General features: G+C 37.6%; 1 protein-coding gene across 2 annotated transcripts in view; it reads right to left on the reverse strand.

The window, feature by feature from the left end:
• ANXA10 (annexin A10) overlaps window positions 1–25,395 on the reverse strand; it is an 82,321-nt gene that overhangs the window by 28,590 nt on the left and 28,336 nt on the right. For both annotated transcript variants that reach the window (XM_066253436.1, XM_066253434.1), the window contains exons 2-3: window positions 21,120–21,201; window positions 14,788–14,882 (exon numbers count right to left, since the gene is read on the reverse strand). In XM_066253436.1, coding sequence (XP_066109533.1) covers window positions 14,788–14,882; window positions 21,120–21,201 — 177 coding nt within the window. The remainder of the gene's footprint in view (window positions 1–14,787; window positions 14,883–21,119; window positions 21,202–25,395) is intronic.

Consider the following 25,395-nt stretch of genomic DNA (forward strand, 5'->3'; position numbering starts at 1 on the left):
AACAAGTGAAAGAATAAACATATGTGGAAAGAGAAAAACCTTAATTTACTGATTATACTGATTATATTGAAAGGAAAAAGAAAATGTTCAAGATGAAGACTCCTTGGGCATTGTAAATGCCTTTTCTTTATTCTTTAGACACATTTCTTTGATCACTGTTCCTCCCAAATATTTATAATCTCTTAATTTATTTTGTATACTAATACTGAACACCTCTGTATACATATATTCTACTGTAGATTGAGATTAGTAGTGCCAGTAGATGGCGCTGGTATATTTTTGTTTTGTAACTCAGGTGTATGTCTGTGTATGCATATATGGCTATGGGTAAACTGATATTGTGAAAGGTTGCTATGAAATTATATAATTTCAGTGAAAGAAGAGGTATCAGATATATCATCTAATGCCAGTTTCTGGGGGCAGAGTGTTTAGGTTTGAATCCTGGCTGTGCAAAGTATGGCTGTGGGATTGTACTAAGTAACCTACTTAGGTTACTTAACCTCTTTGTTTCCACTCCCTCCCTATCTGTAAAGTGAAAATAATAGCAGCACCTTCCTCAGAGCCTTAATCTAAGTATAAAAATATTCAATTTAGGTGAAAATTTTAAATATATTCTGGCACTTGTTAGGCACTCAAAAATGTCTCCCCCCTCAAAAAAAAATTAAGTAGTTTGCTACAGATCAAAAATGGCTAATACTATATCACCCTGTCTCTCCACTCTTCTGTCCTTCTCTCTATCTCAATCTCTCTTTCCACCTCAAAAGTTTTATATTATATTTCTCACAATTTTTACATTACCCAATTGTCTGTAATTTTATTATATCTAACTTATAAATACATCCAGAAACTGATGACTCTCTTACCCCTTTTATTGCTACAACCCTTGTCCAGGCCAGTACTTACTATATTAATGTGGTCGTGTTTACCACTCTTCCATAGTAAAGTAGTAGCCTCCAAGTGAGTCTCCCTTGTAGCCTGTACCCTACACTCTCCCCTCAACACATCTGACGGTGTGATCCCATAAAAATACAAAATCAGGTCAGTTTCCTCTCCTTGAAATGCCCTTCCCCATTCTAAACTCCAGGATACACTAGAACTTTTGTTGTGTAGTTGATCTCAAGATAAAGAAAACATGTCAGGTGTTTTAGTCCATGCGGATGTTAAAGTTCTTACCATGGTTCACAAATTTCAGGACATGTTCTTGGTCACTTCTCTGCCCTCACTCCTCTTCTTACTATTCTTGCTTATGATTTCTCTCCTCCACCTACAGCGGGCTTCTTACTGATTCTGGAACAGCAGGCCTGCTCCCATCTCGGGGTCTTTGCTTTTGCCCTTCTCTCTTCCTTGAATGTTCTTTCTCTAAATATTCAAATGGCTCCTCCCTCCCTGCCTTCTCCCTGAAGCCTGCCTTGGTTATACTACTTATATTACACCTGGTCCCCCAACACTTCCTGTATTTCTCACCAGGTGTCTATTTTTTCTTATAGTCTTATTACCTTCTAACATGTCTATTTACTAAATCTTTATTTGTTTTTCCTAGGTAGAATGTAAGCTACATCGTGGCAGGGCTTTGGTCTCATTTATTCATGGCTCTTTCATGGCCCATAGAACTGTGCCTGCTACACAGAAAACACAAAATTCATATAAAATGAATAAATGATGACCACTTGTAATTTAATTCAACCATTATTTGTTTGAAATCATTCTTGGCTATTCAAAGACAAACAAAACAATTATATTTAGTGGAAGGTGCAGAAACACAGAAATTACAAATTCCCTTCAATGCCCAAAAGGCTCAGTGCTACAGCAGTAAAAATAGTATGATATTATCTGGACATTGAGCAGAAGATATTACTTTCAGCTGGAAAGATAAATATTGAATGATATGTTTAAATAGCTAAACTTTGCAAGTTGAAAGAGGAGCCTTCAAATAGAATCTCTAATTAGAGTCTTAAGTTCTCACTTGGAGTTATATAAATAGCTTTGCAGAGGCAACCTTTGGAGTGTGACTTTCCCCAGCCTGACCGCCTCTGCTTTCTTGTTTGCTGAAGACTTGCCTTAAAGGGACTCTGTGGGAATCACAGCTTGGCCTTGCATTAAGCTAATGAGTACTTGCTTTTCAAATTGAGCTAATGAAACTGCAGATTACCCCTGATGCAGCTTTTCTGACCACTCCATTCAAACTGAGAGTAAAATGGCAGTCTCCTTCTTGTTCCTCTTTCCCTTATCTAAGTATGTTTACTAGGGGCAAGAAGTAGAAGGAAGACCAATGTTTTTTTGTGTCAGGATATGCTCAAGGGAACAGTGTTTAGATTTATATGCTTTCAATTTATATGCCTTTTTCTATTATCATAAAAATAATAACTTGCTATTTAAATACTTGATGATGTAGACCCATACAAAGTGTAACTTAAAATGTGTCTTAATTCTACCCATCCCAATATTTATTGTGTAAATACTTGCCTACCCCAAAATTTATCATGCAAATACTTCCACCATTTTACATGATAGCAGTGTCTGTGCAAGCTGAATATTCTATTGAGCAGCTTCACTTTAGGGATGTTTTCACAGTATATTTAATTATTCACTTTTCACTGGAAATTGGAATTGTTCATTTTTGTCTGATAATAATGATGATACTTTTCTTTGGTTGTTGTTGGAGGATCAATATATAGATGATAAAACTCTCACCATCCAAAACAACAAACTATAACAAACATTCCATCAAAAGAATGGATGATCTCAGAAGAAAGAGAAACCCCTGGGTATAAAAAGCAGGAGATACATGAAAACCAGAGAGTAAGCAAATGAGCTGACCTGGGTGATGACCTTACAGGTGTTTGGGAGAAAGTAGAAGTTGGTGTGAAAAACTATTTGTTTTGGGTTTCAGAGCCCAAGTTAAGACCATTTATGAGCCAGTGTAACAGAGGAAACTATGTCTGAAATCTCTTATGTGAGGTTGGTATAACTCTCAAAGGATTATACCCTCAGTAAAGTGTGAACTAGGACAAAAATACAATTGATCCCTGAACAACACGGGGGGGTGGGGGAGTAGGGGGCACCAATCACTGCACAGTGGAAAACTCATATATAACTTAAGTCAACCCTCCTTATACACGGATTCCCACCTGTGGATTGACAATCCGTACCACTCAGCATTGAAAGATGGGCAGAGAGCTCAGCTCTCTTTGTCTGGGTTTTGAATTGAAGAATGTTTCCCCTGAGTTTTCAAAATAATACTCTGACTCCTTTGGGCTTGAAATGTCATATGAACCGAGACTCCATGAAGAGAAATCATCATGAATATTGATCTTGAGCTGGTGATTCTTTTGGGACACCAGGAAGAAGCAAATGCAAAACAAATCTAGAGAAATTCTCTGACTCTCCAGGAAAAAATATCTTACTGAAGAATGAATGCAAGCTATGCTTTAAAAGTTCTCACAATAAAAATTTGATATGCACTTAGAATCAGTTTTCCAGAGGGCTAGATGGTGAACTCTACGAACAGCAGAATTCGAAACCTATGAATTTGAGACAATAACAATCTGAAAGAACACTGTGAAAAAAATAACAGACTTGAAAAGAAAGCAAATATAATTCTAGAAATAAAAAACTTCTAAAGTTAAAAATCTAACATATATTTTAAAGATTAGCTATTAAGAAGCTAAATATAGAATTAGTAAATTGGAGAACTATCTATAAAAAATGACTTAAAAAATTCCACAGAGACAAACAAGAAATAGGTGATATGAACATACATTTAAAAGACTTGGGAGGCTGAATGGTAGGAACAAACTTTTGTCAAATGGGATATATAGCAGGAGAGTATGTGGGCAATGCCAGAGAGATGCTATTTCAAAAACTATATTATGGCCCTGGCCAGTTGGCTCAGTGGTAGAGTGTCGGCCTGGCGTGCAGAAGGCCCGGGTTCAATTCCCGGCCAGGGCACATAGGAGAAGCGCCCATTTGTTTCTCCACCCCTCCCCCTCTCCTTCCTCTCTGTCTCTCTCTTCCCCTCCTGCAGCCAAGGCTTCATTGGAGCCAAGATGGCCCGGGCGCTGGGGATGGCTCCTTGGCCTCTGCCCCAGGCGCTGGAGTGGCTCTGGTCGCAACAGAGCGACGGCCCGGAGTGGCAGTGCATCGCCCCCTGGTGGGCAGAGCGTCGCCCCCTGGTGGGCGTGCCGGGTGGATCCCGGTCCGGCGCATGCAGGAGTCTGTCTGACTGTCTCTCCCCGTTTCTAGCTTCAGAAAAATACAAAAAAACCCAAAACAAAACAAAATTATATTATGTGTGAATCCTTAGTTATGTAGATAAAAGTACACAAATCTGTTGACAAACATAGTAAAATTGAGAGTACCAAAGATAAGGAAAATACCTTAAGTGCAACCCAAGAATCAAAGGTTACCCAGAAAGCAGAAAAAGTTAAAATTATATCTGCAAAGACCAAAGAAAAAATAATTAGAATATAACCTAGAATTCTATAGCCATCTAAACTAATATTCAACAAAGGAGAGAAAAATGAATATATTCTTAAGGAAAAGACTAAAATAATTTAACAATTATTTGTCATTTCTGAAAAAAAAGAACTTGAAGGAAATGGCATTGACCTCAGAAACATGGAGTTGGATATTAGAAGAGAAATGAACAAAAAAATTGAAACTAAGAAGCATTGACTTATAAAACAGCAAAAATAATTATTTTGGTGAGTATAAAAACAATGTAGAATTAAAAAATGTTTGATAATAATAATATGCTATTGCCTGGAATATATCCCCAACTTTTATATTAATGTCAGGCATAAAGTTAAACGTTTTGAAGATGAAGCAGCAAATGCTACAGAGTTCATTTCAAAGACAAATTGATTTTAAAAACTTCTCAAGTATTAGTCAACTCCAAATCAGTCAAAAGGTGCAAACCCCACGGTTGTGGCCAGAAAGAAACCTGATTCTAGCCACTGCAACAAGAGTCTACGTAGCTGAAACATCTGGTGTCCACAGTGATGAACTTGTCACCTAAAACAGGACATTGTGTAGGCCCAAACATCAGAGTTCATTTGATTGAAGTTTGTATAGCTAACACCCAGAAAATAAATATCTTCCTTATTGATGCTGATCCCCTCTTTCCCCTCATGTCTTTCCCTCCCCACCCCCTCAAACTTCTATTGCATTTGGAAGAGAAATAATTAGGGGTGAGACCAAGGTCTTCCTGTCCCATTGTGTACTAAAAGCCATTCATACTAACTATGCTGAAGGACTCTCAGGAGTAGATGGACTCACATTTTTATGAATTTGTTGGGTATAGCCACCCAGCTACCATTCTAGGTGAGCCCATTGGTTGAATTTGGGGAATATTCAAATTCTAATGATGGGTGTGAGCAAGGTTTGCAGTGGAAGAAGGGAAGCTAAAGAAGCTTGTGACTGGGGCCCTTTGGGCTGATTCACTGTAAGATTCTAATAAATTTCATTGTTAAATATAGTTTATACCTATGTTTTATTTTTTAAATTTTTTTTTAATTTTTTTAAATTCATTTTAGAGAGGAGAGGGAGAGACAGAGAGAGAGATAGAGAGAGGAGAGACAGAGAGAGAGAGAGAAGGGGGGGAAGAGCTGGAAGCATCAACTCCCATATGTACCTTGACCAGGCAAGCCCAGGGTTTCAAAACGGTGACCTCAGCATTTCCAGGTCGACGCTTTATCCATTGTGCCACCACAGGTCAGGCATATATTTTATTTTTACCGTGAATGCTTATAAGTACCAAAGGAAATACTTTTGATAGGAGAAGAGCCACATACAGGGAAGGGTTTCTACCTCTAGCCATATATAGGAAGGCCCCATAACCCCAATGGTCACTTTCTTTTAGAAGTCTCAGTGGCACGCGCTATGTTAATAGGAACCTCTGACAAGAAGAAGCAGCCTCCCAGATGTGTCTCTTGATTTTAAATTTGTTGTCTTCCTCATACAACTTTCAGGTACATCACTTTGGAAAAGCAGCTCTTGTTTTGCTACTGAACTCTTATAGAAACCGAATGCCTGATCTTTGGAAGCTTGTGACTGTTGTGGAATTTTGGTGGGGTAACTAGGACTCAGTGACTACCAAGGAGAAAGGAGTCAACAAGTCTCACTTGTCAAATAGACATGGCACATTGAAGAAAGCATCTGGCTTGGCCCCAGGAGCACCTAGGCTTTACATGAAAAATCACAGCCATTATCTTTTTTAGAAAGACTTTAACCCCCATTTGGTCTTGAAACAAGCTGCTGAATCAGTGGAGACCTCAATCAGTTGCCCTAAATGCCTTGACCTGGTTCACTGATGGTTCAGACACACTGAAACCAGATGGTGTCCACTAGGCTGCTGGGGCTGTTCAACTCAGTAACAGCTGTGCAAAACCAAGAATGGATGATTTTTGTTCTATGGGCAGAAATCAAAGCCATTCTTATAGTTCTGGACAGCACTCAGCACTCCCCTTGATAAACTTTTTTTAAAAATCTTTTTACCCAGTCTTAGGCTGTTAGACCTAACTCTCTGTTTTTACACTTGGAAAATTAGAGGTTGCATATGAATAGGCGGTTTCTTTGGGGTTGTAATGTGGAAATAAACTGTGGCTACTGATAGGAGTTTTTATGTCATTCTTACAGATGCCCACAATACAGGCTTATGCCCTGGTGATACCAGTGGACACCCAGCTGCTGATCAAGCCTGCTGTGCCCAGATTATACCATTGCTACCTGGATTCATCATCATACTGCACTTCACAACACATACATCATTATCATCTGGGCATGTACAAATATTCTATGTGTCTGAAGTCAAAGTTACCACTGCTTCTCAGCTTTGTGACTCCAGTCAAAAGTTGCCATGCTTTACTCATGGTGAAGAAAGTCAAAGTTCAAAGGGCACTGCTCCTGCACAGCCCTTTCCAATGGGCTTTATTAGTCTTTTATCCCTTCTTAGGGCCTCTAGTTGGCTCACCACTTTTGACACTTTTCAAGTTACAGTGCTTCTAGTCCTGTTCAATCATCTGACTCTGGACACACCATTATGGTCCTTGAAATTAATAATTGTCATGTATTAGGCTTTCCAGACTGACTGACCCTGTACAGTTTTGACTATAAAAGCACTCAACAATAGACTGATATTCAAGGTATTTGATGGTTCTTCCATGCTTGCCACCATTTATAAGCTTTGGGTATTGGTGATAATTGATCAACTCAGTAAGACTTCTGACTCTATCTCCTTTAGCTCCTTCTGATATACACAGCTTTGTAAGTGGTTTGTTCCTGAATGCCATTGTCCCTCCTGATCATAATAAAGGTGGAGGGTTAATGGGTTATAATAATATAATAATTGTAATAAATATTATATATATGTATATATCATCTAATTGGTCTTCATCCCAGTTCCTGGACCAGATCTAAAACCTTGTAATTTTCTGAGTGATAGGATGAGAGCTACATCTTTGTCGTTTATAATAAGCCCATTTCCACCATACCTGAGTTTGTGCTGATAAAATAATCTTAGAGGAAGCAGGCTGATTGTAAGAGGAACCAACCATATGATTATAGAATTGAAAGCTTCTGCCCTACCCTTGATCTTTAGGGAGAAGAGAAGGACTGGCAACAAACTTATTCGCCAGTGACCAATGAGTTTATCAGTCATGCCTATGTAATGAAGCCTCATAAGAACTCTGACTTGAGAGGTCTGGGGTGCTTCCAGGCTGGTGAACATATCAAGGTTCTGGGAAGGTGACATGCCCAGAGATGGTACAAAAGCTCTGCCCCCTTTCCACTTACTTTGCACTATTTATCTCTTCCATTTTGCTCTTCCTGAGTTGTATCCTCTGTCATAAAACAGCAATTGTAAGTATGACACTTTCCTGAGTTCTGTGAACCATTCTAGCATATTATCAAATCTGTGGAGAGAGTTGTTGGAACCTCTGATTTATAGCTAGTCGGAAGTACAGGCGACAATCTGGAACTTTTGATTGACATTTGAAGTGGGTCGCAGTCTTGTGAGACTGAGCCCTTAACCTGTGGAGTCTGTGGTAACTCTGGGTAGTTAGTCTCAGAATTGTTTAATTGGAGGAGACTAATTCCCCATATTTGATGTCAAAAGTGAAGTGTTGAACTTGTGTAAGTGTAGAGAGAAACAGTTTTCCTCTATTACATAGACATATTTTAAAAATTTGGGACTCTACCCTAAACATTCCTGGGCATGATGATTTTTTTCTCTCAAATTGCCAACTTTGGCCTGACCTGTGGTGGCACAGTGGATAAAGCATAAAGCGTCAACCTGGAAACACTGAGGTTGCCGGTTCAAAACCCTGGCTTGCCTGGTCAAGGCACATATGGGAGGTGATGCTTCCTGCTCCTCCCCCTTCTCTCTCTCTCTCATTCTCTCTATCTCTCTCTCTCTCACCCCCCCTCCTCTCTAAAATGAATAAATAATAAAAAAATTTTTTTAAAAATTGCCAACCTCAGGGTATACTAGTTGTTCTAATCACAAGTGGGCACAGGGTTTCAAACAAGTTTGGTTTAACCACCAAGGTTATCTCCGGACCCTCCTAATTCTCGATTATAAAGATAATGACTACTTGGTTGAATACACTGGCTGTGTGTTAGACATAATGACTTTCTTGAAGCTTTCTTAAAATACCTTTGTCCTTTCTGCATCTGACCCTTCCCCCAAAATATTCTGAGTGTAAATTGGAAATAATAGGAAGAAACAGTGAAGTTATAACTACCAGAGTAATGACAATTTTCTAGTGGTAGAGTAAGAACTACAACCTTGGCCCCTGGGGAGGGAATGTCTAATCACACCACTTTGGCTCTTTTAGGTATTCAGGGCAGCCTCAATTCACTGGCCAAGATTGTTATGAATGATAGACTTGCCTTGGACTTCCCCTTTATAGGACAAGGTGAAGTCTGTGCCATCGCTAATACATCCTGCCGTATCTAGGTGAAACCTTCAAAGCAAGTGGAAAGGTCATTACTAAAACTTAAGGAGAAAGTCACTCAGCTTTATAAGATAGGTCCTGATGATTTATGGGATTTGTTCAGCTCATTGGGTCCAGGCCCCTGTGGGGGCGTGGTTGGGATCAATACTGCCAATTGACCTCCCCTTGCTTCTTGGTGTCCTGTGATAATTAAATGCTGTGTGAGACAAATTGATGGATTTTGTCTCAGCTTTTGTTGGTCAGAATAATAGAAGTGGCTTAGGGATTGGTGTACTCAGAATAAAAGAAGTCAATAGCAAAAGTGGAGGAGAAATGAGGGGTGATATTGTTGGGAGGCAATTTTCCGTAGTTTTCATGTTTCTGAATGTTATGCAGAGTGAGCCTCTGACAGCCCTTCATTCTGGATTACTTTTCCAGGATGTTTGTATAAATAGCATAAGGAGATAGAGATAGTGTTTCCCTATCCTTTCTGCCCATAATAAGTGATTCAAGTTTCTAATCTGATGGTTTTTCTTCAGCAGTGCAACCCATTGCTTGTACAGATGTTATCTGGTCATTTTTGCATTGATCTATGGGATTTAGGCTTGGGCAATAGGTGCAAAAATTCTGACACTCTGGCTACCACTGTTACTGTGAATGGTAAACAGCCTTTTGTTTTTGGTTCAGGAGTCTCCTGGGTTTCACCAGTATCTGTGCCATCTTGGCTGGTTAACTTGCTATCTTGTAAATAGATTGAAGTCTTATAGCCTTCACAGTTCTTGATACAAGATTGACAACATAGTGTGAAATGAATCCACATACTTGAAGACAATGTTTTCAGTCTACATACAGAAGACATGGCTAATGTTTAAATTATATAAATAACTACAAATTGATAATTAAACTGCAAGCTGCTGAACAAAAAACATACAAAGAATATAAAGAGTTAACTTAAAAGAAGTAGGAAGCAGAATATAAAAAAAAACAATTGAAAGGTGCTCAACATTATATGTTATTAGGGAAAATGCAGGTTAAAATCACAGAGACTCCATTTACATCCATAAGAGTGGTCAAACCTAAGAAGTTTTATGAGAATTTAAAGGAAATGGGAATCATTATATATTGCATGTGGAGTGTAAATTTATAGAACTGCATTAAAGAGTATTTTGAAGCTTAATGGGGTCTGGCTTTAATAGTATTCAATTTTCTTTTTCTCTCTTTTCTGCCCACCCTCCTCTCTCCCTCAGACTTTGTGCTCCTCCCTCCTTTCCTGGTGGAGGCTGTATATATTATTTTAAAGAGAAATAATTGTTCAGGATGTAACAGACACTCATAGTTGTTTACTATATTTAGAAAACTTTGATTCTATAGAAAACCTATTTGAAAAAAAATTAGTTTTTGATGGTAAGTTCCTAGTTTCACCAAGAAGAGTACATTTAACCCATGATATATTTGAAAGATAAGGTAATTATATCATTTCAAATTATTTAACTCATGCTGATAAAATTAATCTGTGATAAACTGAATAGTAAAATTTAACCTTTGAGGATAAAACAATATCTATCCCATCACTTCCAAACTAAAAGTAAGGATAGAGAAGATACAACACCTATTACTTGTACTAGTGTCATGGTTATTTTACCCCAAAAGTAGTTACTTTCCTAGCCAACACTTCCTAGGTATGTTGATATTTCAAGATCAGTATTTTTCATTATGAAGATGAGAGGTGGGAATGTTATGAGAACACGACAGATTTGAACAGTACACTTGAACTCTTTATACATTCACAACTCCTTATTGAGTAACAACTGTTAGTCTGTTTAAGCTGCCATAACACAGTAGCATAGGGTAGTTGGTTTAAAATAAAGAAGTTTATTTTCTAACAGGCTAGAGTCTGAAAGTCTAAGATTAAGGTACCAGTAAGGATGGTTTCCAGCGAGACTTTGTTTCCTGGCTTACAGCTAAACACCTTGTTCTGTCTTCACATGACCTTTCCTCTGTGCACAGACCCCTGGTATCTTCTTCTGCTCATGAGGACACCTGTCTTATTGGATTAGGAACCCACCCTTATGACCTCATTTAACTTTAATCATCTCCTTAAAGACCCTATCTCCAAACAGTCACATTCATAGTTAGGGCTTCAACATGTAAATATTGAGGGGATAACATTCAGTCTGTAATAGCAATTATATGCCTGCCATTGTTGTAAATGTTATGGGGAAACATTAGTGAACAAAACAAAGATTCTTCCCTTTGTTGGGCTTGTGTTCTAGAGGAAGGTAACAAACTAAATATTATTTATAATATGTATTAAATTATGTAATATGTTAGAAAGCAATTAGTATTCTAGAGAAAAGCAAAAGAGCAGGTGAAAGAGATGTAGAGTATCAGTATAGGTTTGGGGTAGGTGACAACTTTAAGCAGGGGGATCAGATCAGGCCCTCTTAGGTAGCTGCCACTGAGTGAAGGCTGGAAGGATACGAGGGAACTAACAGTATAGACACCTGCCCTTGTTAAGTCTGGTGTTTATTCATTTGAGAACAACAGGCATTATTGAGAAGCTTTAGTAGACTTGATGAAGAGTCAGATAACCTTGGTGCAAGTTCTAACTTTGTGTGATTTTGGGCAAGTCAGCGCCTACACTAAATTACATAGCCAGCACCAGGGGGTTAATGAATTCCAGATATCAGGACATTTCAGAGCTGATCATCCTTATTTTAGATGAAAATTGGAGAAACAGATTGCTTCGATGCTGAATTGGAACTCCTCCAGGAATCATCGATTGCCAAACTTATCAGGTAGGGGTAGGCTCTGTCCCCAGCCTCAGAGGCAGTTCATTGTCTCCTTGTTTTCTCTGCACTGTCAATAGACCAGCATTTTCTTTGGTGTGGACGATCAGAGTGACCTCATTTGTGATATTGATAAATATGTCAGTCAGAGGCACTCCAGAGGGCTTTTCATTGAAGTCTAGGAATCCATTTGTGCTTGAGATGAGGCACAGTTGTTAATGGAATTCTGCAGCTCTTCACCGATGTTGACTAGCATGAATATCAAACATCGTGTGTCTATGGAGCAGACTTAGCACTGCCCTTTACTGTGCCGCTAAGAAAAGAATTCTGTCAAATCTTGATAATCCGTATTAACAACAAATAAAAATGTCAATGATTAAGATCCAGGAAATCTATAAACTCTGTCCACAGAAAGGGAAAAGTAGCAGCAGATACAGCGTGTGAAACGGAAGAAGGAATCCTGAGCATGATCCACATGGGTGGACAGGAAGCCCTGACGGAAGGTCAGGCTGAAGAACCTGAGAGCAGCTAGAGCAGGAATGAGGGAAAAGAGAAATGTAAGCAACTTATGAATATTCATTTTAAGTATAAAGGCAATAATAAGGGGAGGTTTTTTTTCTTTTTAAAGAAAAAAAAATACATTGGCAGAATATAATTCATGAGGTTTCCTGTTCTCTAAGTAGAGTGTTTTGTCTGTGTCTGGCTTGGGGCTGAGCACTGCAGCAAATGACCCAGCCCCTGGTTTTCCAGGAGTTTACAGTCTAGTCAGCAAGGATGACAGGAAACCAACCCAACTCTGGGTGTCGAGGCTGCCATAGCGTAATGCACAGGGAAGTATGGGAGCCCAGCAGGAAGCACCTAGCCCAGAGCAGAGAGTGAGTGAGCCAGGCGATGGTTTCCAGGAGCGGCCCAAACCTTATTGCATAGTATAAGGGGATGTGCAGTCAGCTGCTCCTTCACAAGGTCATTCAACAAACATTAATTAAGCAATCTTGGCATGTGAGACAGACATCGGTCCTGGACTCCAGGGATGAACAAGATGCATCTCAGTTTTCAAGGATTTAGACTCCGATACAGGGAAACAGATCTAAACAGCTCACGAATGTCTCATTGGGTACCAAGGGGAAGTTACATAAAGGATGCTGTAGTAACACAAGTCTGCTTCACTCTGTTTGGGGGGTAGTGGTGTGAGGAAAAGTGTCCAGTGTCCGGGAAGCTGAGTAGCTGTGTAGCGTGGGAGTGGAGAGTCTGGCCACTGAGGATAGAGGAAACACCATGACTACAGGGAAGGAAACAGGGATAGTTAGTTTGTAGAACTACAGGTAGTTTTGTTTGGCTGTAGTTGACAGGTGTGAGAAGGGAGAGGGCTGAAGATGGGGAAAGACACAAAGCCAGCAAGGCTCTGTATGCCCTGGACATATGGATATTTGTTAGTAAGAATGAAAATAAATATTTTGGGATTAAAGCATGAAAGTATACATTTAGGTTTGGAAACATTCTGGTGTAGCTAGGCTGGGGGGGGGTGTGGAGAACTGGGAAGAGCAGCTACCAGCCAGGAGGCTCACCCACCATGAGCCTGGGCTCCAAATGATGAAGCCCTGAATCAAGTCTGTGTAAGTGAAGGGAAAGGGGACATGTGAGAAGGAGAGTAAATTGCAAGACTTGATAACTGGTTTTATGAGAACAGTATTTCAGAGGGAAGAGGCCAACATGATTCCCTGTTTTCCCGTTGGTGCAATTTAGTGTAGAAGCCACGCTTTTCCATATGGCATGGGTTATTCAGTAAACGTGAGAATTGAACAAACTTTGAGAGCTTCTGGATACAGGGAAAGTGCTCCACTAAAATATAAATTGTTTAATGGATTTTACATTCCTGAGTGTAAGTATCTCATTTCTTAATTGCTTTAATCTGCTATGTTGTAATGTAGAGATTGATAAAGTAATGCTTTAACCTGAATTTACCTGACTGTATAAAAAGCAAAGATGTCTGTAAATCTTTTGGCTAAAAAAAATTACTGAAAAATGACCTCTCATCTCAGTATACATATTAAAACATTATTAGATGACTAATGCTTCAACTATTATAGTTTTTATATTCTGCAAAGGAAAACTAGCGCCAGTGCCATAGGAACACAAGCTGACAGTTTTACCTGGACTAACAAAACGTAACTGGTTTCCTTCTGTGGCCTAACTCAACTAATTTCCCTAGTAGTCGTGGCTTTTTGGTTTACTAATTCATTCTAAAGCAGAGGGATAAATGGGATATCCTTTATTTCATGTATTTCAGTTGTTCAAAGACTGAGGTTTCGAAATGAAGTAAATTTATGGACTAACATTAGAAGAGAAGAGTTTTATGATAGTGTTTCATCGACAGTGCTCAGGTGACAAAGTAATTGATATTTCAGGCCCTTTTGGCCTGAAGAGTTTTTGTTCTGAATCTGTGGTTTAAATGCACAACAAAAGAAAGCAATCTTTAATGGTACTTGCTTGAAATTAGAATGTGATTACTTTAAAACACTATAGAGAGTTTTATTGCCTTAAGCTATTTTTAACTGCCATCCTTTTTTAATGGTCTCTTCAACAGCATGCTGTTAAAGGAAAAGCTAGTAGATAATTCAGTTTGGTTGAGAGTTAGGTGAGGACCTGTGGAGAATTACAGGGAAAGATTTTACTTTTTGACCTAGTGATCATTATTAGTTCTTTCTCTGCTTTATCTGAAGCTTGAATTGGGTATTCCCAGTGTGACATTTTTAACCTAATTGGACTAACCAGTAATGTAAGGCTAGAAGAATTTTCATTTTCCGAAGCTGAATGATTTTTGAGAAAAGACTGGTGGAGTCACTGTTAATGTGCTCACACACAGATAACATTAGATGATATATCTTTCTTGTAATCCTTGAAGCATGCGAAAGACATAAGAACTGTTTCAAATATACAGTGAGGTCTGAATGAAATCTTTGTCATCTGTGCGACTGAAATGAAGAACAGTACCTATTCTCTGAGAGAGTGGTCGTTTCTCAGTCGTTTGCCCTAGAAGTACATGAGTCAAGAGGAGGAGACCTTACCCGGCCATACATGCTCTGGTATGCCTCTGCAATCATCTGCCTTTGTGAATTACAACGTTGAGTTAGAATATTGATCAGTATGTCTTTGTCACAGCCTGGAAAGAAATAATAATTGAAGATTAGTAAAGTTGCTACTTTGTATTTAAGAAGAATCCATTCTCTAAGGGTTAAAACCAATGTGCAAGCTTTTATGCCTGATGGCACTTTAAAGCAGTGGGCAATCTAACTAAGATGTGAGATCCCAGAACAACAATTGATCAAGCCAGTGTTCTTCCTGTCTCTTATTTTGGTGCTAGTACTACAGAATTTCCATTAAAAATATATCATAAAAAATACAGGGTCTGACCAGGCAGTGGCGCAGTGGATAGAGTATTGGACTGGGATGCAGAGTACCTAGGTTCAAACCCCTGAGATCGCTGCTGGAGTGCAGGCTCATCTAGTTTGAGTGTGGGCTCACCAGCTTGAAGCCCAAGGTCCCTGGCTTGAGCCCAAGATCGCTGGCTTGAGCAAGGGGACGCTCTCTCTGCTGTAGCCCCCTAGTCAAGGCACATATGAGAAAGCAATCAATAAATAACTAAGGTACTGCAACAAAGAATTGATGCTTGTCATCTCTGTACCTTCCTATCTGTCCCTATCTGTCTCTCTCTGCACACACACACACACACAAATTAAAAGACAGTCTTTCGCCTGACCTGTGGTGGCACAGTGGATAAAGTGTCAACCTGGAATGCTGAGATTGCCAGTTTGAAACCTTGGGCTTCTCTGGTCAAGGCACATATGGGAGTTGATGCTTCCAGCTTTTCCCCTTTCTCTCTCTCTCTCTCTCTCTCTCTCTCTCTCTCTCTCTCTCTATTTCTCCCCCTCTAAAAATTAGTAAATAAAAAATAAAAAAATAGAAAAATACCCCCCCAAAAAAAATTTTAAAAAAAGACAGTTTTTCCTCAACCATCTCTCTTACCTCACCAAAAAAAGGCTTCTTTGACCTTCAAGCTGATTAATGTTTAAATGGGCACAGTCTCTCTCTCATTTTACAGTTGGAGAGATGACTTATAATGAACATACATTCAAACACAAAAAACAAGGAGACTATGAAAGTACAAATGTTAATATAAGCAGGTAGTTAGATATTGGTAGGGAAAGAGAGCAAAGGGCGTTGGATATTATATTTTATAAAACTTGGAAAGCCTGCTTCAGTTAGAAGCTTTAGCATTCCTTTTAGCTTAATTTGCTAGAAGGCTAAAGTAGTCACAGGCTTATTTGCACATTTCAGGAGTGCATTGTGCCAGGTTTTTCCAGCCCTCCCCAGGGTAAAACCATTCATACCTGAACTGTGGGGAAAATACTTCTGTGCTTCTGATTGAGGACAGTGTGGAAGCCAGAGTGGCAAGCAGCGAGGCTTGTCAGTGTAGCCTAGCACAGTGGTTCTCAAACTTTCTGAAGTTGGGGCGCATTTAAAATCCTACAAATAATTGTAGGAGCACTATATACAAATTTCTGAGAAATACATTATAATTAAGTCAAATATTAAAGAAAATATAGAAAGTCTAAGTGTGCTTTTCTGGTAATTAAACAAAATAAATGCAAAAAAATTAAATTTATTTTGACATTAAAAACATTTTTATGTTACTTTTTTGAGTTATGATTTTTAGAATTTATAAAAAGAGGGGTTAAAAAATTTAAAAATGACAGAAACTTATCTTTTTATATTTATAGATACATTCTTAGTAAGATTTAGAAAATTCGGCAGGTCCTGGTACAAATGTGTTAAGTTTTTTCATTCTTGTGTTTATGAGAAACATGAGCTGATATGTCCTAGTGATTTCTTCAATGTTTGGACATATATTTGAAAGGTAAACTCTCATTTCCTCGTCAATACATTAAAGAATTCCTCTCTTTTTGCTCTTAATTATGTTGAGAGTAGAAAGTCCTAATTCACATAAATAGGATGTTGAAAATTGTAGTAAAATGTTCAAAGCTTTTTTAGATATTGCCACATATTCTTCTTTTATAGAAATCCAAAAGGCTTTAAGAGACAATTCCTTATGTTTAATCATCAATCTAAAACCCCTACCATATATATCATCTTAACTTTACATCAAACAAAAGATAGAAGAAATTTGCCTCTAGTCTTTCCAGGGAACATGGGGGATAGTGTAAACAATCCAGCACCACAGTTTAACAGCCTTTTGCAACCTAATCAGGCAATTGAGGTAGGGGGTTGGGCAGACTGTCAGCTTACAGCCAATTCCCCACAACTCTGTCCCCCAAAATTCTAAACTCCAAAAAACCCTGTTGGTTTTTTGTTCCCAGACACATATTTCTCTAGAATACCATAGAGCACACCTAGAAATCCTCTAGGGCACACTGATATCAGTGCACCCTGGTGCACACTTTGAGAACCACTTGCCTACAAGAAGAATCTGATTGGTTAATGGGATTAACCAACATAAGCTTATGAAATTTTAAAGAAACTGATTGGTTGACTTTAAACCAATCTTTCCCAGCCTGAAAATATAAACACAGGCTTGGCAAAGCTTTCTCTTCCTGCTTGGAAACAAGCTTGCCCATTCATGGGATCTCCAGACAGCAGCCATGTTGCATGTTTTGGCAGCCTAGTAGGATCCCAAGTACAGACTTTGAGCAACACCTGAATTGGACTGAGCTTCGATATGAGCTAAACCTGTGGTTTTCAAAATTTTTACACTTGAGCACCAGTGAAAATAGGAGAATTATTTCAGGGATTGCTAAGGCAGAAATCACCCTGAGCATAAGAGAATTTGACTACAGAAGAGAATCTTACAACATCAAGGTGGTTAACTCTTTTGTGGACCAGAATGGAATTTCTGACAGACCAGTACATGGACCAGCAGTTTAAAAACAGTGGGCTGAACCATGGCACAGAATATCTCAAGTTTGGTCTTTAAACTGGGCTTAATGAAGGCAAGACTAGAGTTTTTCCTTGGTGAGATAGAAATAAAACTGAATATCTGTGAGCAACCTTCTCTTTCAACTCCAAATAAATCTTACTGCAAAAGCCTAAGCTTCTCCAAGTGTAGGCTGTTAGAAATCCTTTTCTCTTGACATGGCTACCAAACCACATCAGAACCAGTTTAGAACTAGCATTACAAGGGGTGTGCACCCTGCTGAGGGATGATGTGAACCCCTCATGATTTCCATGAAACACTGTCTCTTTTTCTGGTGATAAAAGCTCTATTTCTGGGCTGTGTGGCCTCTAGTCCTCATATATCAGCTCATTGTACAGACATTGCACCTGAATGCACAACTAGTTTAGATAAATTCAGCTGTAATTATGGTCATAGTAGAGTGATCAAGAAGGCCTTAACATTTTCTTTACTAAAATTAGGCAGGTTTCTTCCTGATTGTAGGCCCTTGATCTCCATTTCCTGAGAGTATTTAGTCTGGAAAACTTGCAACTGTAAATTCTGTCTTTACCCTTTTGAGATGTCAATCTTCTCCCAACCACTAGCCATTTTTACAATCCATAAATGTCTTTCTCAAGGACTTGGGAGCCATCTCTTTAAAATATAATCATCCAGAAAGTTAAAGACACTATGTAAAACAGTATAAAACTTTCTTAGAAAACTAAATTTAACACTACCATATGATATAGCAATCCTACTTCTGGGTATTAATCTAATGGAATGAAGTTATTATGTTGTAGAGATATCCATTGTAACAATATTCACAATAGCCCCATGTACATTGTAGCAATACTCACTTAGGTGTTCATAAACAGATAAATGGAAAAAGACAATGTGATATATGCATATGTATACACACAGTGAGGTATCATTCAGTCATAAAAAGAAAGAAAATCCTGCCATTTGCACAATGCAGATGAATCTTGAAGGCTAAGTGAACTGACTCAGAGTGAGACAAATACCATATAATATCACCGATACATAGAATCTAAAACTTCTGAATTTATAAAAAACATTCAGGCCCTGGCCAGATGACTCAGTTGCTTAGAACATCATCCAGATTCACAAAGGTTGCTGGTTCAATCCCAAATTAGGGAACATAGAGGAACAATTGATGTTTCTGTCTCTCTGTCTGTCTCTTGCTTGCTCTTCCTCTCTCTATAAAATCAATCAATAATTTTTTTTAAAGAAATATTCAAGTGCTGGATGGGTGGAGGAGATGGGAGACATTTGTCAAAGGGCACAAAGTTCCAGTTAAGAGAGGAATGGGTTTCAGGGATTTAATGTACAGCACCAAGACTTTAGTTAGCAATCCCATGTTACATACTTCAAAGTTGCTAGGAGAATAAATCTAAATGTCTCACTAAAACAGCATAAAAAAAGAAAAAAAAAGTAATTATGTGAGGTGAAGGATGTGTTAACCTTATTCACGTTAATCATTTTGCAGTATGTAAGTACCGTATTTTTTGCTCCATAAGACACACATTTTCCCTCAAAAGGGGTGGAGAAAATGCCCATGCGTCTTATGGAGCGAATGTTCATTTTTTTTAGCTGCTGCGGATTCCTGGACAACTAAAAGTGTATTTGAATATTAAAGTATCTTTTCATTTGTTAATAACAGTGCTAATGGTTGTTAATACTGCTGTTGAGTTTACATTGTTGAAATATTGCGGTATATTTTATGAAATATTTTAACACACTATTTGGTTAAAAAAATTTTTTTTCTTATTTTCATCTTTAAAACCCTAGTTGCATCTTATGGTCAGGTGCATCTTAGGGAGCAAAAAATACGGTATATCAAATCATCACAATGTACAACTTAAACATATGTAATGTTATATGTCGATTGTATCTTAATAAAGCAGGGAAAACATCACAGTCACCAAGGAAAATGTCAGTAATTGTCCTTTTCAGTTTCAATTTGCCAGGGTCATGAGGATGGGTAAACGTTTAAAGCTTTTTGAGCTGTGTTTGTGCTCTGGTGTGCTAGAGTGTGCATGGAAGTCAAAACCACAACCTTCCCCATTTCACCAGCCCTCAACACTGACAAGCAAATATCACAGTGGTCCAAATGAATCCATCTTCTGTTCCTAAAAGTACAGTGGCAGGAACATTGAAACCAGAGCAAAGAAAATTTTATATAGTGAAGAGATTGCTCTGATCTACAGTTTTTTAATGCCAAAATTACTCTCCTGAATAAAAAGATAATCCATCACTTTTTGTTACCTTGTCTCTATATTTTGTCTAGTGATTGCTGATATTTTAAAAGACATGTCAGCATTGCAAGCCATTTAAAGTCCTTTACTGTTTTCCTATGGGGTTCTTCTAGTGAATAAAACACGAAGTGAATAAAGTTCTCATAAAAGTGACCTTGTCTTTAAAGCGAAGAGCAGGCTTTCTTATGAAAGGCTCTGCATGTTTTATGCAGATGTTTTCTTTAGGTTGCCAGTGTTTATATACTGCTCACAAAAATTAGGGGATATTTCAAAATGAGTATAAAGCCATAAAATATCCCCTAATTTTTTTGAGCAGTATATTTGTGCTCACCAAAAGTCTTCATAAAATAGCTATTACTTAACAAAATTATATAGATGTTTAACAGTGCCATACTGTATCTTAAAAATTAAATCTTTTTTAAAAAGAACCCAACAATATTTTTCCTTTATATATTTCTTTACTAAGCTCTAGTTTCATTCATTGACTATCCATTTATTAAACACTCGCACACCACACTCAGTGCTCTGGGGGCTCACAGACCAGTCAGCCAGTGAGACAAAATGGACCAGTACAATGAGATCAGTGATACCAAGTGCAGAATCAGGTTGCCCAGGTTTGGCATATCTGGTTGTGTTTGTAGTTCCCAAAGACAGATATAAAAGGAAGACTCATTAAAGAAATTTTTGGAAAAAGAGAATTTGGATGCAAAATAAACAGGAGAAGAAAGTAGCACTCCCAGCAGGGGCATTGCTGGGTGAGTTTATAGAGTGGTGGAAAAAGCAGACCCATTTGAGGGTACAGGAGGAAGTTTGATTTAGCTGGAAGTGGAAGTAGCAAAAGAATCAGGCTAGAAAACAAGGGCAAAGAAAGATGTTTTATCCTCAATTAAGGGTTTTTTTTAGAGGCGGTCTGAATTTCATTTAGTAGTTAGTGATGAGACATTTAAGAATTTAAGGCACAAACATGTCAAGATCAGATTTGCAATTGAGAGAGGCAAATCTGTTCATCATTATTGTCTTGTCCTCTTATTTTTCTTCTTATTCTACTTTTTTGCTCAGATTTTTAAAAAACCTGTTTAGACCTCAGCTATTTAGACCAATATTATAGTCTTAAAACAAGGTAGAATAAAAAAGATAAATTATTATAAAAGATAATAGAAATTTCCAGGCTTACCAAATCCTTGGAGTGCACCCCCTAGCATTTGGGCATCCATTATAGGATCAAAACTGGGAGCCGGGAAGATGGTTCCTTGCACCTGGTGGGAAGAGTTCATGAGAAAGAGATTGCAGTGATTTGCATAAAGGATTTCAGCATTTTTTTCCTCAGATAAATGAAAACAAAATATATTCTATATGTTTAAATTACTATAAGATGTACACGTGACTATAAGTATGGCATGAGGAATATAGTCAATAATACTGTGATAATTACATGTACCTGGTAGGTACTGGAAATATTGGGGGACCACTCGGTAAAGTATACAAATGTCTAACCACTGTGCTGTACACCTGAAACTAATACAAAAATAACATTGACTCTAAACTGTAATTTAAAAGTTTTTAAATCCTTTTAGAAACAAAAAATGATGTTAATTTTATGTTAGTGCAAAGAGCAAATTTGATCAAATTTTATTTAAAATTTAACATAACCCTCATACCAAAACCAGGCAAGGATGGCACAAAGAAAGAAAACTACAGACCAATATCTCTAATGAATACAGATGCTAAAATACTAAACAAAATACTGGCAAATCGAATACAACAATATATTAAAAAAATAATACATCATGATCAAGTGGGATTCATCCCAGAATCTCAAGGATGGTTCAACATACGTAAAACGGTTAACGTAATACACCATATCAACAAAACAAAGAACAAAAACCACATGATCTTATCAATAGATGCAGAAAAGGCTTTCGATAAAATACAACACAATTTTATGTTTAAGACTCTCAACAAAATGGGTATAGAAGGAAAATATCTCAACATGATAAAGGCCATATATGATAAACCATCAGCCAACATCATATTAAATGGCGTAAAACTGAGGACTTTCCACCTTAAATCAGGAACAAGACAGGGTTGTCCACTCTCTCCACTCTTATTTAACGTGGTGCTAGAAGTTCTGGCCAGAGCAATCAGACAAGACAAAGAAATAAAAGGCATCCATATCGGAAAAGAAGAAGTAAAGGTATCACTTTTTGCTGATGATATGATCCTATACATCGAAAACCCAAAGGACTCCACAAAAAAATTACTAGAAACAATAAACCAATACAGAAGGTCGCAGGATACAAAATCAACATACAAAAGTCCATAGCCTTTCTATATGCCAACAATGAAATATTAGAAAACGAACTCAAAAAAATAATCCCGTTCACGATTGCAACAAAAAAAATAAAATACCTAGGAATAAACATAACAAAGAATGTAAAGGACCTATATAACGAAAACTACAAGACATTGCTAAGAGAAATAGAAAAAGACACAATGAGATGGAAAAATATTCCTTGTTCTTGGATAGGAAGAATAAATATAATTAAAATGGCCATATTACCCAAAGTAATATATAAATTTAATGCAATTCCCATCAAAATTCCTATGACATTTTTTAAAGAAATGGAACAAAAAATCATAAGATTTATATGGAACTATAAAAACCCCCGAATAGCTAAAGCAATCCTAAGGAAAAAGAATGAAGCTGGGGGCATTACAATACCTGACTTTAAACTATATTATAGGGCCACAATAATCAAAACTGTATGGTACTGGCAGAAAAATAGACACTCAGACCAATGGAACAGAATAGAAAGCCCAGAAATAAAACCACATATATATGGTCAAATAATCTTTGATAAGGGGGCCAACAACGCAAAATGGAGAAAAGAAAGCCTCTTTAACAAATGGTGTTGGGAAAACTGGAAAGCCACATGCAAAAGAATGAAACTCGACTACAGCCTGTCCCCGTGTACTAAAATTAATTCAAAATGGATCAAAGACCTAAATATAAGATCTGAAACAATAAAGTACATAGAAGAAGACATAGGTACTAAACTCATGGACCTGGGTTTTAAAGAACATTTTATGAACTTGACTCCAATGGCAAGAAAAGTGAAGGCAAAGATAAATGAATGGGACTACATCAGAATAAAAAGTTTTTGCTCAGCAAGAGAAACCGATACCAAAATAAACAGACAGCCAACTAAATGGGAACTGATATTTTCAAACAATAGCTCAGATAAGGGCCTAATATCCAAAATTTACAAAGAATTCATAAAACTCAACAACAAACAAACAAACAAACAATCCAATAAAAAAATGGGAAGAGGACATGAACAGACACTTCTCCCAGGAAGAAATACAAATGGCCAACAGATATATGAAAAGATGCTCAGCTTCATTAGTTATTAGAGAAATGCAAATCAAAACTACAATGAGATACCACCTCACCCCTGTTAGATTAGCTATTATCAACAAGACGGGTAATAGCAAATGTTGGAGAGGCTGCGGAGAAAAAGGAACCCTCATCCACTGTTGGTGGGAATGTAAAGTAGTACAACCATTATGGAGGAAAGTATGGTGGTTCCTCAAAAAACTGAAAATAGAACTACCTTATGACCCAGCAATCCCTCTACTGGGTATATACCCCAAAACCTCAGAATCATTGATACGTAAAGACACATGTAGCCCTATGTTCATTGCAGCACTGTTCACAGTGGCCAAGACATGGAAACAACCAAAAAGCCCTTCAATAGAAGACTGGATAAAGAAGATGTGGCACATATACACTATGGAATACTACTCAGCCATAAGAAATGATGACATCAGATCATTTACAGCAAAATGGTGGGATCTTGATAACATCATACGGAGTGAAATAAGTAAATCAGAAAAAAACAAGAACTACATGATTCCATACATTGGTGGAATATAAAAACGAGACTAAGAGACATGGACAAGAGAGTGGTGGTTACCAGGGGTGGGGGGAGGGAGGATGCAGGAGGGAGGGAGGGAGAGAGTTAGGGGGAGGGGGAGGGGCACAGAGAAAACTAGACAGAGGGTGACGGAGGACAATCTGACTCTGGGTGAGGGGTATGCAACATAATTTAATGACAAGATAACCTAGACATGTTTTCTTTGAATATATGTACCCTGAAATATTAATGTCATCCCATTAACATTAATAAAAATTTATTAAAAAAATAAAATAAAATTTTAAAAAGTGTATATGTATTCTATATATAATAATATAGTATAATACAGTAAGCTAGAGAAAAGAAAATGTCATTAAGAAAATCATAAAGAAGAGAAAATAGATTTCTAATATTAAACATATTTATTGAAAAAAAATCTTTATATCAGTGGACCTGTGCAGTTTAAACCTGTGTTGTTCAGGGGTCGACTGTACTAGGCAGTGTTTTTTAAAAATATATTGTCCTCTACTATATTGGCAACTGTTATTCATGGAAATTTAGATACTAGAACCAATACTAGAAAAACGTGAGAATGAAATAAATATATATCTTAAACATTAAGAAGCATTTTAGAAATTGGATATTTTATAGAAAATGAAAAAAAAGAAGTATAATGAGGGAATTCATGTCATTATATGAATAGGAAGTGTCACTTGCTGCCACTCATTTTCTATGCCTCAGGGTCCTAAAATATTGGAGAAAATGGAAATGTGCGCATTTAGATTATGAGATTCATAAACATTGAGATGATATAGATAGGAAAATATGGAAACCCGACTGACACCCCACTTAAGTTCTGTCTCTTGCAAGTAATCAAATGGCAGAATGTTTAAGTTAGGCTTTGAAAGCACACGGTCACACAGAGCCAGCCAGGACTAGGCACCAAGTGACCACACTCAGCACCAGAGAATTGTCAATCAAAATTTAATAAAGAAGGGGAACTCCCCCTCTGTTTGTTGCCAGTGTGCCCAGACATATTGGGAAAAAAATGTCTTTCTACGGCATACGGCTCCACCAGAACTCGAGAACTCAGACATTCATTGAGCTCTTCGGCAGCAGTAACATCTTTGCTGGAGATGGAGCTGCCCAGTGCCCGTCGTCTAATGGTAGAAAACTAATTAATTGATGAGAAGAACACTGAATCATAATTTCTTATCCAATAAATATACCAATACCAAAATATTTATGAAAATATTTTTGGCGAATTCAGAACATCGTTCACTTGAGTTAAAGCTAAGAATTAAATTCAGTTTGAATTTCATTTGATATTAATAAACATGAAATTGTGTATTTGAAGTAGACTGGATACCATATAATAATTGTGATATGGCCATATTTTCCTACTTAGAAGAACAACCATGTTAGTGAAATATTCTTCTTCAATACCTCCATGTGTAATTAAAATAAGAACATAGTTTTGCAGCTTATTTTGCTGTAGTGCTTGCATTTACAAACTAAAGTCTGATATTTTGA

The sequence above is a fragment of the Saccopteryx bilineata genome, chromosome 1, assembly GCF_036850765.1.
Source record: "Saccopteryx bilineata isolate mSacBil1 chromosome 1, mSacBil1_pri_phased_curated, whole genome shotgun sequence".
NCBI classification, from domain to species: Eukaryota; Metazoa; Chordata; class Mammalia; order Chiroptera; family Emballonuridae; genus Saccopteryx; species Saccopteryx bilineata.